Below are 14,796 nucleotides of genomic sequence, written 5' to 3'. Positions count from 1 at the left end.
CAGAGTTGTAGTATACCCCGTTTTTAGTACCGCCTGTGGCAAATATCCGCGTAGTGCCGCCTACCTCAGCCACTAGCAGGCTGGTCAAGTTGAATAGTACGTAAATACAGGTGAGCTCTTACTGTATCACTTCGACCACTCCGGTGGTCACGCGTCACATTCGATTTTATTTTTCGCTGACCGCCAATAATTTTGAATTTTCCGATTTTCTGGGATTTCTCGATTTCTAGAGTGGTCGAAACGGTACAGTATGAGCCATGGCAGTAGAAAATCATATTGTCTAGCACTTGGACTGAGAATATTTACAAACTCGATCGGGTACAGTTCTCCTACGCATAGTGTATTCAGTCAAAGCTGTTTCATGAGGCGTTTTACACACTGGTAGTGTTGTACTATATTGGTCAGTAATGTACGCAACCTAAGAACAACTCTACTCTCCCCGTGGTTTTCACCATTAAACCGCCATGTCGTGACGCTGGTTGGATTGTTTGGTAGTGAGGATTGTTCTATGAATACTGCAATGGGACTCCCATCAACGTCACAGCAGTACGCTGGATCATAGACCTGACTCCCTGTGTACATCGGCGTCTTCTCGCCGTAGTGATTCGCGCCTACATCAGTGTCGGCGCAGAGTTTACAGTCAATTCGACGATGGCGAGTCCTAAAAGGATTGCCGGACATTCAAGACGTGTACACATGGTTGGAATTTCTTGATAAATGGTAAATGTGCATTCTCAGCTGTACGGAATGCGAATCGCGCATGGCCATATATGCTGCCGCCACTCGATTACTTACATGCGTTTCCGACGGAAAGCGATGGGAAGTGATACAACCTGCGTTGCAGAGACGTCAGTTATTGATGTGCGTAGTTCAGCTTCTTGTCATTTGGGACGATAATAGAGAAATGTGCGCGACACGGTGATAATTAGAGTCGTAGGCAGGAATGTCTTAGCGATGCTTGCTTTCAAACATCACAACTAGATCTGGTGCGATTAGCGGGAATATATGCCGAAACCAGATCCAACTCGAAGAACAGATATGCAACAACGCGGTCTGGAGACATCAGAACATAAAAGATCCGGGCCAAATAATTGAACTTACATGATAAACAAATGCATGCCTTTTACTTATTCACTATTGCGACATACTCTGATCAGTCCAGTGCAAAGACGAGAGGCATTGGAACTCGAGACAAACAATGTCTGCATAGATGGAGAAATCGCGGACTTGGTAGGAACGAAGTCGGATATGTGAAGCCGCCCTTTCCGATATTTGCGAACCTGTATCACCAGCTTGATAGCATGCGTCTCTTCTGCATGCTAAACTCAAGAAATAGACTTGGAAGGAAAAATTGAACTATTAGCGAACCAAATGACGCAGATGCAAGTCGAGCCTGTCATAGATTCCTGGAGGTACGCGCGCTTCTACCCTATAAGTGTTAGGGTATCACCAAAGAACGAAGAGCGCCGTCGCACGTGCAATGTCAGGTTGAATACTTGGTGACGACTGTCATCAGCACGGAGGATTTGAAAGATAGTGCTTCCAATCAGACGGTGAGTCCGCTGTAGCTCGCTGGTGGCTAGGAAGACACTTAAATCTCAGACCATCCAGTGCTGCCTCGACTGCCTGGAAAAAACACTCTGGTCACTTTATGATCGAAGTCGTGGAAACCACGCGGAGTCCATGCCGCGAAGGAAACAAACCCAAATCGCTGCATTCTTGGTTCGTCAAGCAAGAATAGTAATGGCGCAAACACCGAAATCTCCCGAGGCCACAAGCCAGAAGAACGGTACAGATCCGCGCTGCACTGCGCAGCAGTCCCTCGGAAAATGACAAGGTGGCAAGCACGAGGCGGCGTCGATGAGGCCCGTTGATGGAAGGAGTGACTAATGCTTAGTATACCCAGCGTTACAAGCAAGTGTAGGCATGGAAGACGCACTTTACAAAGTCGTAGAATTTCTAGAAAACGGCCCCTTCGCATCCGAGCATACTGTATAACGGGCCATCCGCAGCGGGAGTCCCTGTGAGATTTCTCCGATCTCCCGAGTGCTCGATCTTCCCGAAGTGAAGTCCAAGGAGCCTGCGGATAATTATCAGTTAGCAAACTTCGCCACTCATTGACACCAGGACGATAAGACTACTCTGGAGGGTATATCCGCATATCAGAGGTAATGGTAATGGGCAGTCGCTGAGGCAAAGAAGTCCCCGAAGTGAGGAGTGTGTATCAGCTGCGCCCGCCACCAAAACTGAAATAGAGAAACCGAACCTATGAGGCGGGACATCGGTCGGGTACTGAACCGTTGCAATATCAGCTGTCAGCAGGGAATGCTCAGGCGGTGATAGCACGGTGGAAGGAAGTTACAGCACCCACAGATGTATACAAACACGGCGGCAGTGTTCACGCGGACGCGGTCGGAGGCATTTGGAGATTCGGCGCAGGATACGGGATGTGTACTTGAAGCTGACAGCGACTTCCAAGCTCGAACAGAAGACGAAGACTTCGTAATACATGAAGACAATAGGAAAGAATTCTCACAGTTAAGTTGACGCTTCGATGGTCCTTCCCTCCTCAGGCCTCAGCAACTCTCTTCCAACCAACTTCCAACCTTGCGAATGTCAGCCTTGCATTCCCGTGTCATCAAATCACCTGCATGAGATTGCCAACTCACCTTGGTCTTCTCACTTTCAAGGTAGACTGTGTACTCACGTTGGGGTTTTTCCAGACAAGATCCGACATGGCGGATATATAACAGGTACACGTCTGCCATTCAACCGTCCACAGAAAACCCGCATGTCAGACAAATGGCGAAGAAAGCTCTGCCACCTCCGGAACGCTCATCCGCATGACCTGGACGTGGCATTGATAAGGAATTTTTGACAGACCTTCTGCGCTTCGATGAAACATGATGCATACTTAATACTGTGGGCCCTTTCCTGCCCTTTCACGATTGGCCACGCGCATGCAGGATACGCAGAACACAGATGCGCTGATCACGTCGTCTCGAGCTGCCGACTCACTGATCATCTCGTCCATCACGACACAACCCGACATCTCCCCACGTTCACCCCGATATCGGAGCAGATGCTCCTAATCTCTCTACGCTCGCGTGCCGTGATACTGCGAACGAGCTTCTCTGGATGGGCCTTCCCGGCGCAGTAGTGCGAAAAGTAGTCTCCCTAGCGTCCTGCTAGCTGCACCCAAAGGTAAATCCACGTTTTCCCCACTTGCGTCATAGTCGTCGTAGTGATCTACAGAAGGTCGTACTAGCAAGCAGACACTCTCTGACTGACACCACTCTCACCAGACAGACAGAACTGATGGATGGTGCGTGAACCCACCTGCAATGCATTTTTTGACATATTGTTCCGTGGCTAGCGTAATGTTCCAAGTGCAACGCGACAAATTTGCACCCGGGTTGCATTCAATATTTCAACTTCGCGTCGCACGTTCCTCCAAGGTGCCACCGTTCTCCTCCCCACCCACTTTACGCAGCAGCTTCCGGCCGAGATGTCGGTGCGCCTGCCGGAGCGAAGCACACGCGGTCCACATGGAAGATGCCAGGTGTGCTCGGACACAAAGTGTCACCATCGAGCCAACAGCGTCCGTGTGGCGCCCTAAAATACACAACGCGTCCCACAACGCACCCTGAAGCGACAGCAACATGGACGAGGCATCCGAGGAGCGCCCCCACGCCCGCAGCCACCGCGCCCCGTCCGTGACACTGCTCTCGCTGCTCCCACCACTGCCAGCGACCACCCGTGTGTCTCGGGCGACGACGCGCTGCGCCGAGTGCCTAGCATGGCAAAACACATCTCCCTATCCCACCCGCCCTTCTCTTTCTCCTTCTCCTTCTCCATCGCCTTTGCCTTCGCCTTCGCCTTGCTCCGCATGCATCCTCCAGGCTTTCTCAGAACACCCTTCCCGCGCGTGGCATGGAGCACACCGCAGGAGAAGCGCACAGCGCATGCGCAACACGCTGCCAGCTCTCCCCCTCGCACACGCGTCGTCGTCGAAGCCCGGCAGCTCCCACCCTATTGTAGTCCACTGCACCACACCACGGCCCCGAAATGGCGCGGGCGGCCCCGGCGAGCGGGCCCTCACAACTGCCACCGAGCGAATCTCAGGTCAGGAGAAGAGAAGAGCAGAGAAGGCGAGAAGGCAAATTCAGTGGGCGAGCAAACTCTGCTGGACGTTCTGCTCAGTGCTGCCTCGCGACGCCGCGCCACCGTTCGCGCTTCCTTTCACAGTCCTCGTCTGGGCCATGCCCACCCGGCGTGGTGGCACGGTCCCGCGGCCCGTGGGAGAACGGTTCTCCCGCGTGAGACGCGCGAACTCTCTGTCTTACTGAGTGTCTGTTTGGCCAGCTGCCAACCAAACGCTGCCGCGCGGAATGACCAGGAGGCTCTCTGCTCGGGCCCGGTGTACGCGCATCCCTTCTGCACGTCCGCGCAGCGCGTATTGCTGTGTCCTCGTTGTGATAGAGTGGTGCCAGCGCGTACGTCCAAGTGCATAGCAACTACTTATCCGTGATATACGCCTCAATGATAATCTCTAAAAATATGTCAGAGAACGCACGCACAGAGCACACGCGGAGATACTTCGCAAAGCTATTCGGCGCGAAAAGTAGCTTAGACACTTTCTTCTTCTTTGCGTCCAGCTCCTATTAGAAAGACAGGGGCATGACGCGACGCGTATCGCGTCCGCACAGATCAGATCCGGCGGACGCAATCCCGTCGAAACATATACGAATGACGTCTGCGTTTCGAATTCGCATCGGGGAACCGGCTCACGCCACGACGCAGAAGAGCACAACTCTACTTCGTAATTGTTGACACACGCGTACGCATACGAATATACGAATACAAGTACTATCTACAGCACGCGCTCCGTCCGGGCGAAGCCACGACTAGACGACTATACACGATCCTACGTATACCATACGAGATAGCACTCTGAGGGAACTAAACACGCCGCGCGCCGCACCCGCGGGTTATCCGCAGGCAAGCGGCGACAAACGACAGAACGAAAACGGGAAGGAAGGGCGGGGCCCAGTACTATACCGGTATTAGTGTACATGTACAGCAAAGGCGGGAGGAGATAAGGATACTGTACAGCGTACAGTACGGGGTCCAGGCGGGGGCTATCCAACGGAGTATGTACAGTAACTGAAGGTGTAGGCTTGTAACGGATAAGATAAGTATGTGCACGAAGGTTGAAGTTTGAATGAGTTGGATGACAGTCAGAGTGGCGCTAAGGTGAGGAGGCGGCACGATGCGGGCAAATAACGGCGGCGGCGGCAGATAAGGGGGCAGTGCGGGATGTGGCGGAGCGGTGCCCCGTTGCAAGGGATAAAAAGACGGGAGACGAAAGGGAATACGATGATAATAAGATACGAGGCAGGATGCATCCGGCGGTAGAATGCGAAGTTGCGAGACGTCCGCGGAAACGAGATCCAATACATCGGGATTGAGAAGCATGAAACTAGGGTAGGCAGACAGCCACCGAGATCAAGCCCAGAAGGTATCGATGAATATGAGATGCGGAATGCGAAGCGGGACGTGCTCAGGGCACGCGGGGGAACAAGAGCAAGGAGGACTCAGCGAGACTCACGAAGTGCCCTAGTCGTACTCCCGTCGGTACATGCCCTCCGCACTCTGTCCCTGCACAGCACCCGCATTCGAACCAGCGGCATACCGCTGGTCCATCATCAGCTCCGACTCGGGGTCGTATCCCGGCAACGGTGTGAGGAGGGTGCTGTCGGGCGGGAGGCGGTTCGAGCCTAGCGCGTACCCGTTCCCGCCACTCGCGCCCCCACCGCCGTTGTGCCCGTTCGAGCCGTTGTGTCCGTGCGCAGAACCGAGGCTGGAGAAGGACGCGCTGGGCGTGGCGGCGAGCGCGCTGAGGCTCATCTGTTGCTGTTGCTGTTGCTGCTGGTGCTGGTGCGCCGGCGAATAATACGGGTGGAGCGGGCGCGTCGCGCCTGTCAAGCTCACCATGGGCATCCCCTGCGCGTGCCGCAGCTCGCTCTGCTGGTGGTGCGCCAGTGGGCCTGGCCAGGACATGTCCCCGTGCGCGTGGTGGGTGCGTTGCTGCTGGGACGAGTAGTACTGTGCGATCCCCTGGAGTTCGTCGTCGCTCTGAATGTGGTGCGCGTGCGGGTGGTGCGCAGAGGGGTGGACGAACTGTACTTCGTCGACGGGGCTCCGGAGTGGCGGATAGCCCGCGCTCTGCACCGCGACGCCTGGGAACGCGTACGGGCTGGTCGGGCTCTGGAAGCCGCTGAGGTACTGCAAGTTGTGCGGGTCCGGGTACGGGTCGAGGCTGAGCCGCCGGCGCGCGTGGCGCGAGGTCAATGTGTGGTGGTCGAGCTCTTGCGCGTGCAGGTGCGTGTGCGTGAACGGATCGCGCATGGCCCTGAGGGCGTGTGCGTGTGCTTCACGCTCGCGTTCCTGATCGTCAGCCTCCTTCTTCTGCTGGCGCCACTGTTTGCGGAGCTCCTTGAATTCTGCACGGTGGAAAAGCCATCAAAAATAAGGTTCAATCGTGCGAGTTAAAAGACGTACCGCCCGGACTGCGCTTTGGGCCGTGCTTCTGCATGGTTACGTGCGCGTTGAGGTGATTGAGCGTGCCGTACGCCTTTGTGCAATTCGGCCAGCTGAACGCACGCGAGATTGAGTACATGGTCCGCGAGACACCAGACATGGAACGCACCTGCATTGGTACAACCTCTCGATCTCGTCGTACCGCCTGCGCGGCCGCTTCTTGACTGCGTTCCCTGGAAGCGCAACAAAGGAATATGTCTTACTATTCCCCGTGCGGCCGCTTGCAGCGGAGCCCGATCTGACCGGCGCACCTTGGGGAATCTTCCTTGGAGAACCGCGGGGCGGCGAGGGCACCCCGGTCCCGGAAACATCTGAGCCACTCACGCTGCCGGCGTACACAGGAGAAACGGGTGGCGCGGTGGCGTCTTGGCCAAGGTCGCCGGTGCTCGCGCTGTGCTTGAGGGACCATCCACTGGGTGCAGACGCAGAGAAGTCGCCGCTGGACTGGCGGGGGTGACCGTAGGAGGAGTACGAGGAAAACGAAGCAGAGGAGGGGCGCGGGGAAACCGGGGACGGGAGGATGGTAGTTCCCGCCGAGGAGGAGGGGTCGTAGGTGAACGGGCTTGGGCCGCCGCTGTTGGTAGAGACGGCGGGAAAGCTCTGGCGGGCCCCACCCAGGACGGGCTCTGACATGCGGCGGTCGAGGGTCGAATATTCGAGCGAGGACGGCGGGCCAGCGGCTGACACGGAGGCGGACGTGGAAAAGCTGAATAGTTGCTGAGAGTGGGGCGCGCTCATGGGGGCGGGGAAGGAAAAATTGTTTGGGCGGTGGTGCTGCATCTCGGGGGACGAGAGCGGAGAGGCGGAGTACGGAGCGGGCTCTGGCTCCGACATATCTGCGGAGGACGGGTCGACATTCTCGGCGAGGGCAGCCGCGGGGGAGCGGCGCGAATGGGACTGGGGGTGCTGGAGAGAGTAGGACAGGTTCGGGAGCTGGGCAGCGGACGCGTCGGGGTAGCGGTCGGAGTACATGGTGTCGGGGCTGGGGCTGGGAACATAGTGGTAGTCGGGGGAGTCTGAAGAGGGCGGGGACGGGGGCTCGGGAGACTGGCCGGGGGCGGGAGACTGGCCCCGGACGTGGTGCTTGTCCTGGGCGACGACCGAGGAGACTAGGAGGGAGATGTCGTCTAGGATGTTCGGGCGGGAGCGGCCGAAGTCGAAGGGCTGGCGCGGGAGGGGCGGGGCGTTGGCGAGGCGCGACTGCAGCATGAAGGACGCTGCGAGGATGCTTGGGCGAGGGCAGCGACTTATAGAAGCGACTTCTCTCGCCGCACGCTCATCCCCAACTCAGGGTCCTTCGCTCACTCAGATGCCGGATCTCAAATTCACCCTCCGCCAGATCTGCGATCTCTTCCAGAACGCTTCCAAGAACACCGCCCTTCCCACGCTCCCATTCGCTCCCCTCCCCACCCCGTTCCCCCTCCTCTGGCTCCTTCATAATTGCAATATTTCCTTATCCGCTCGCCCATCCCGCTCCCACCAGCCCATCATCACCCGCTCCCCTCGGACTCTCCGCGAATATCCCACCGCCTTCTCCCTCTTCTCCACGCTTTTTCCAATCGTTTCACCTCGCCATCATATCCTTCCTCTTCCCGCCGCCCCGCCATCGACACTTTCCCGAGTTGTCTCCGCGTTCCTGCCACCTGTTCCTTCCCCTTCCCGGCGTGCCACCTCTCTGCAATTCAACCTTACTGGAATAATATTCCATCCTTTGTCTCCCATTTATCCTCTCCAGAGTTCCTCTCGACGCCCGACGACCAACTCCTGACTCAGTGTCCATGACTACTAATTACGTCCACAAAGACCCATGACCTTTCGGTCTCTTCATCTCCCGCCGTATCGTCCTCACTATCCCCGAACCCGACCCCGTGTCGCTCTGAACTCTCTCCCGCTTGCTCGCTGGTCGTAGGTACCAACCAGTAAGTACCGCGACGCGCCCTCTGCCGTAAGCCTGGCGCGTCGCGTCATGATCATCTCTCGCGCCGTGTGTCGTGTCGTCACCCGCCCACTCGCTTCGCGTTCTCAGCACCGACGTCCATCGCAGATCCCCCTCTTGCTGCCGCCCAATCTCCACCCGCCACAGATACCGCAGCATCCCCCCAATTTCCACACCCACGACCACTCAGCGACCATGCACGCTTCCTCTGAACGGCTTCCCTCCCCCCTCTTCCCTTCTTCCCATCCGTTGCCGGCGCTCCATATTTTATCACAATGTGCTCCACCTCTGCACGTTGGATGGCAGCAGCGTAAGGAACGAACTTTGGCCGGTCGCCCGCCCGGCGTGACACCGGCGCGAGGACGTGCGTCAACACGGCCCACCACGTGGCGATAAACGAGATGCAATCGTTCGATCCTCGGTCCCGCGGTGCCGCCAGAACGCTCTCCCGCACGCAGACCGCTGCCCGCCCGATCGCCCGTCACGGAAGGCGGACGGAGAGGGCCGGGCACCGATGCGTTTCCGGCGGTGCCGGTGATGTGCGATGAGGCAGATAATGGATAATATTTGCAATTGTCACGGACGGAAAACATACCGCGGCGGCTTGTGAGTTCTGTACCTGCTTGTGTCGCAGTCGACGCCGACATCCCCCTTGGCAATACGAAATGCCACCAGCTGCGACACTCGAAATGAGGAAAATTGTCCCAGAGAGAGGTGAAACACAAACACGCACGGCACTTGGGCGGAGCACCACACCGGGGGCAGACACGCCGTATCATTCAGAGGCGACCCACAGAGACAGTTGGCCCACGTCCAGTTATATTCTGCGACGATAAGCAAACGCCTGCGGTGTGCTGCCGGGGCTGCTCTGTGCACAGGTGCAGGCCAGCACGCGCCCTTGGCACACACGCCCAGCCTTCAACTGGCGCGGTGCGCGCCGAGTGCGCAGGCTCGACGCAGGACGTGAGGGCCCAGCATACAGCCTGGCGCGCGCGTATATGTGCACTGCACGGCGTGCGATGAGGCGCCTGCGGACGAGACGATGATCGCTATCCTCGCGTTACGGCAGGAGCAGCAAGCGCTGGGCACCATCAGCTGCGATCCGCAGAAGTCGAAGCCGGGCTGGCTGCGGCGACGACGAGGGCCATGTGAGCCCGCGGGCGGGCAGCGGGAGATCAGGAGGAGTTCGAATCGTGCGTGAGGAGGCTCGTGCGCTTGGCTTATGATATGACAGTCGTTTGCAAAACTGTAGGCCCCTGATGAAAAACCGCGTTGGACCGGAAAATAAAATAACGACTACTGATTGGCGAGCTCTCACTCTCGGAGTGTTCGGAGAGGCGCAGTCCTTGGAGGCGAGGCCGGCATGGGTTTTCGAAACCTGCTTGTTTGATGTCCGACCTATGGCCTGATTTTTTGCTGGGGCCTATAGTTTTGCGAAGCCTTGAGCGCCTGCGTGCTGGCACGGGCGTGGCAGCGAAGGAGCATGTACTCTGCGCGCTTCCTGTGAGTTCTGGAAATTGCAATCTGGAAGGTCGGAATATGGAAGGTTGGGATCTGGAAGGCGGCGAGAGGTGGAAGGTTGAGCGGAAGAAAAGCGTGTCAATTGGCAGGCACACACACCTGGGATCCTCTGATGGGATTGAGTTGGATGAAGTGACGATGCGGCGATTCGAAATTTAATAGGCTCGAAGGGGCCCCTTGGACAAGTTGCAGGTCCGACTCCGCTGACTGACTGACGCGCTTCCGCCCACGCCGTGCTTCTCCCATGACCGTCGGCGTCGACGAGCGCGTCGCCCAGACGGTCGTCAGGCCTCGCGGCAAACCTGTCGGACACATATGATATGACAATGATGAGACGCTCTCCGCGACGTCGACATGTCGCGACCAGCGCGTCCACGCACGCACCTTCAGACCGGCCAGTTTCACCCGCGAGACACAGGTTTTTTTGTGGCGTCGAGCACTGTCGGGAAGTTTGAAGGTCGTCATGGGTAACGACGGTGAGAGGTCCATCCACGACGGAAGCTGCGCAGTACTGGGATCAGAGGTGGTGGTTATCAGATAAGCAGTTCTGTCAGCGTAAAGTCGCGATGGCGACCGAGCGTGAGCGTGCCGTCACTCAATCCAGTCCGAATCTCACTCCCGTCCGGACTCCGGAGAGCCCCATCTGACGATTCTGAATGGCTCCGATCCTGTCCCTGCTGATTCGACGGTGTGACTGACGCACGCTTCGAATCGAACGTTCTCTCCCTCTCTCAGGATCAGTGCGAGTCTTGACATCAGATTGACGTGTGGACGCGACGCGACTCGACGAGACGTACCGTTTGCAGTACCTGACGCGGCCAGCGTACATGACAGCCAGCAAGCAGGTTTCGGGACTACCGCACGAGTTGCTGGATCGGCAGCACAACACGTACGCTCATCAGATTCGATCCTGCTTGCAGCTGTCTACGAGGAACGATGATGTATGAAGGGATTGTAAGTACTACGCCTCCACGATCAGCAGATTGCGATCGTCCCTCCTTGACGTTCGCGCCAGATGCGTATGCGGTGCTGCCCCGGGGCTCGTCGAGGTGCGAGCTCGATTCGATGTGATAGGCGTGGATCCATCATCCCGTACTATGTTGCGTAGGCAGAGGCCTGTCAGGCAGCGCCTGCGTTGCATCATGATGCCAGACCCCATCATCCGATGCGTCGATATCGTCAATGCAGTCCTAGGCCCGGGCACACGACCGTCTGGGAGGATCCGTGCGCCAGAGAAGACAGTGCTGGAAGAAGAGTGGAAGGGTGAAGGGAACGAGGAGGTGCATATGATACTTTGTTTTCTTCTACTTCTGATACACGGGCGAGTGATAAAACAATCATGCTGAGTACTACTCTTCTCGTCTTTCCACAGCGTGCCCGGACGTGCGGAACGGACAATCGATGGCGGGGCGAGTTCTTTGTCCTGGTGAGTGAGACAAGCCATGTCGTATACTCTCTCCGTCCCCAGCGCAGGCTTCCGTTGCAATTGTGCAAGATAAACCGCAGTATGGTTGCGCACAGCACCCAACTGCAGATATCCGTGCATCGCACGGATATATTTATGGTTCGGTGCTGCGTTCGATTTCCGTACCAAAATGGTTGCACCGGCATCGGCCTGCAGAAGAGCGTCGAGCACGATGCATGGGAAGAAGCCTTCTCCTTCGCGATGTGGCACGACGCTGAATTTATATCCCACGTCATGTCATGTGGTCCTCCGCAGAAGTCCTCCGCGTGTACTTTGTGCTTTGTCCCGGGAGAAGTTGCAGATCCCCCTGCCGTTCGCACATGTCTCGTATCACGGAAGACTCGCGCCTTGGATTTTCACCTTGGACTGGACTCGCTCGTTCCAGCTCCCGATGTCTCCAGGCCACCGCCGAATTTCGCATTCATCTGTACGTGTACATACAACATCAGGCGTTCGCGATGGAGAAGCGCATCGACATATTTTTACCCGCGAACGCTGCTGGCTTCCGTCGGGCCTCGCACCGGCGATTCACGAGGCTCCCCGCAGAAACCCGTTCTCCAGAAGGCGTGCGGACCCACACATGCCCACAAACCGTATCGTGTGAAGGGGGACGAAGACACTTATCTTTATGTTATAGATACACATGCGCTCGGCTTGTCAGCCCCGTTCTTCGCTCTCGCATCGGAGACAGACCGCACCCAGAGCGACCCCGGCGCCGGCACCGCCTGCTGACAGCCCCCCTCCCTTCGCGCAGGCAGCACCCCGGCGTTCGACGCAGGCACGCGATGCGCCACGCGCGGGGCAGAAACAGCTGCAGGCGCGCTGTGGAGTTCGCTTCGGACATGCGTGTCATTACGAGGCTGGACGACGTGTATTTGGATGCCGCGCGTGACTGCGCGGGCGACGCCGTCATCCATGGGATCCTGGACACTGGGCGGCGGGACGATCCTAACAGCGCAATTTGGGAGTCTATGGCGGGTGTCCCGCTGCTAGAAGCTGCGGCTGCAATCACCGAGTCGATACAGATAGTGAATAGGAACTGCGCCCTAGCTGCCGTACCTTCCCCCCCCCCCCCCCCCCCCCCCCCTTTCCTCCGTTTTCATACGTACGATGCAGTGCGTACCGCTTATTTTGCGCTTGGCGGTATGAGGTAGGTCGGGACCAGGAAAGCAAATTGGGTCGAGCAGAGATTGATTAGATTGCGGCAGGCGAGTCAGGCGTACAGTCGGATGGCAACGTACAGATAGCCGCATAGCAACGACCGTCGACCCAGAGCGAAAAGTACACCGAGCCCAGGACGCAGATAAGAGACAAAGTGGAGGGAAGATGCGCGCAGGAAATGTTTTGATTGCGCCATCCAACAGGCGAAGCGCCACCCCTTGAAGGAGCTCAAAATGTATGTTAGAGACGAGTGTTCGGCGATCCCATTACTCATGCATGACTGAAAAGATCGCACTCACCCCACACGTTTTCAGATAATCATTCAAGGAAGTGGAGGCTGAATTCTGCGGGCGCTTATTCTACCGTCCAAAGAGAGTAACGAAGTGCCTCCCTGAAGCAAACCCGAGAACCCCCAGCCCGCGAGAGATCGACGTTGCTGGATCGTCGGGCTGCCGATGGGCCGTTAGTCGGGGCTCGTTGGGCAAGTTTGGTTAGTCTGCAGAGAAGAGAAGGGGAAAGCCAGCTATCCGCAAGCGGACCAGGCTCGGAAATGTGGCGGATCACCTGGCCCGACTGGAATACGATCGAGTTTTCATTTTCGAGAAATTCATTTTCGTCGGGATCCGGTAGCTTGTGCGATCTCTGAGGTCGCCGAAAACTTGGCTTGAAATCTGCGAAGACGAGAAAAAATTGAGCTTGGGGAACCGGCGGCGAACGTGCTCGATTGTGCCAGGGAGATCAGAATTGGTCAAAGGTTTTGCAGAAGAACGCGTGTAGCGAACGTTTGCGGCAGCTGCCACAGCTCGTGTGATCGTAATTCTCGTGACAATAGGGTTGGCGCACAAAGATCTCTTGGGACGGATAACTTTTTCCAATTACTCCCAGAGTGGGACAAGAGTATAACAGACGAAACTCTTGAAATACCTGTGGCCGCGTGGAATTATTCGGATGTAAGGTGTAGCATGCAGATGGACATGAGCGCAGACGTATAGTTGACACAGCTTTCCAAGATTCTATCCCTCCCTGTTAGATGCATGTGTTTCAACGAGGCTCCCGAAGTATCCTCATAAGTCAATGCGGAGATGTCCAAGTTGACGCCGTCGAGACCAGGGTATGACATTCTGTCGCCTTCCAAGCCTCAGACGACTTATCTGCGGCACATCTAGACGTTCAGACCTGCCTATTGATAGTAAGCAGTTCTTGATTTTCTCTGCAACGGGAAGACAAATGCCGGACGCCAGACCGTGCCTTCGACATCTCTGGATCTCCGGGACAGAAAACATACGGTCGGTCTCATTGTACCTCAGACTACGCCAAGATGACCTGTACGAAACGCCGTGCCGTCATGCGATCCATCCGTCCAGACGCCGATACCGCATGGAATTCACTAACAACACTAGAGGAGGCTCAGCATCCGATGTCGGAACATACGACGGCGCACCTGGCAAACTCGTTTTCACGCATAGCGGCGCGCCTGGCAAGCAGCATCTGGGGAAGAGGCAGCGCCGTAGTAACAATTGGGGGAGGTGGGGGGATGCATGTGCCAGTCACTTCGGGCCATTCCCTCCTCCGCGCATTGTGACTTCTCGAAGTGGCATTGTTGGTGCAGAAGACCGGTGCGCGTTCGTTGAAGCGGCTAAATACAAAGATGCAGAAGAAACTATAAAATAACGGGACCCGCGAAGTGTAAAACATACGAGAACTGAAAATTTTCCGTTAAACAATGACGCTGACGCTTCGGCACGTCTAAAATAATTTATGTGCATGTTGTGGTTCATTTGCACGTTCGATGACGAGAATATGGAAATTGACGAACGGTATATTGCAATGGACCACTTCCATCAACTGAGTGCATTTGATAACGGTCCGTATCACCATGGTGACTGAAGAACTGCTCGGAACTCTGAAGAGACGTCTAGATCAGTATGATCCTAGACAATATGGGAATATAAGCATACTTGCGGACATGTGAGTGTTACTAGAACAGCTCTCCTGAATGATGAATGGTCGCAAACCTTCACAGTGAAGACCTACAGAGACATGCTGTAACATGTTGATACGTTCATTGCACAATCAACACACACAACTTTACCATAGAGCGGTTATCGTG

General features: G+C 56.4%; 3 protein-coding genes across 3 annotated transcripts; 2 read left to right on the top strand and 1 right to left on the bottom strand.

Moving 5' to 3' along the window:
* Nucleotides 1-3,662: 3,662 nt before the first annotated feature.
* Nucleotides 3,663-4,349, top strand: SCP_0905380 (hypothetical protein; the record flags this gene model as incomplete). Its single annotated transcript, XM_027761770.1, has 1 exon — nt 3,663-4,349. The coding sequence occupies one exon, from the start codon at nt 3,663-3,665 to the stop codon at nt 4,347-4,349; it is 687 nt and encodes a 228-aa protein (XP_027617571.1).
* Nucleotides 4,350-5,619: 1,270 nt separating this feature from the next.
* On the bottom strand, nt 5,620-7,812 carry SCP_0905370 (hypothetical protein; the record flags this gene model as incomplete). Its single annotated transcript, XM_027761769.1, has 4 exons — nt 5,620-6,506; nt 6,565-6,656; nt 6,713-6,776; nt 6,855-7,812. The coding sequence occupies 4 exons, from the start codon at nt 7,810-7,812 to the stop codon at nt 5,620-5,622; spliced, it is 2,001 nt and encodes a 666-aa protein (XP_027617570.1).
* Nucleotides 7,813-7,912: 100 nt separating this feature from the next.
* Nucleotides 7,913-8,371, top strand: SCP_0905360 (hypothetical protein; the record flags this gene model as incomplete). Its single annotated transcript, XM_027761768.1, has 1 exon — nt 7,913-8,371. One exon carries the CDS (start codon nt 7,913-7,915, stop codon nt 8,369-8,371), a length of 459 nt encoding a protein of 152 aa, XP_027617569.1.
* Between the last annotated feature and the right edge of the window lie 6,425 nt (nt 8,372-14,796).

The sequence above is a fragment of the Sparassis crispa genome, assembly GCF_003851025.1.
Source record: "Sparassis crispa DNA, contig_000008F, whole genome shotgun sequence".
Lineage (NCBI taxonomy): Eukaryota > Fungi > Basidiomycota > Agaricomycetes > Polyporales > Sparassidaceae > Sparassis > Sparassis crispa.
This window is presented reverse-complemented; position numbering and strand designations above follow the sequence as displayed.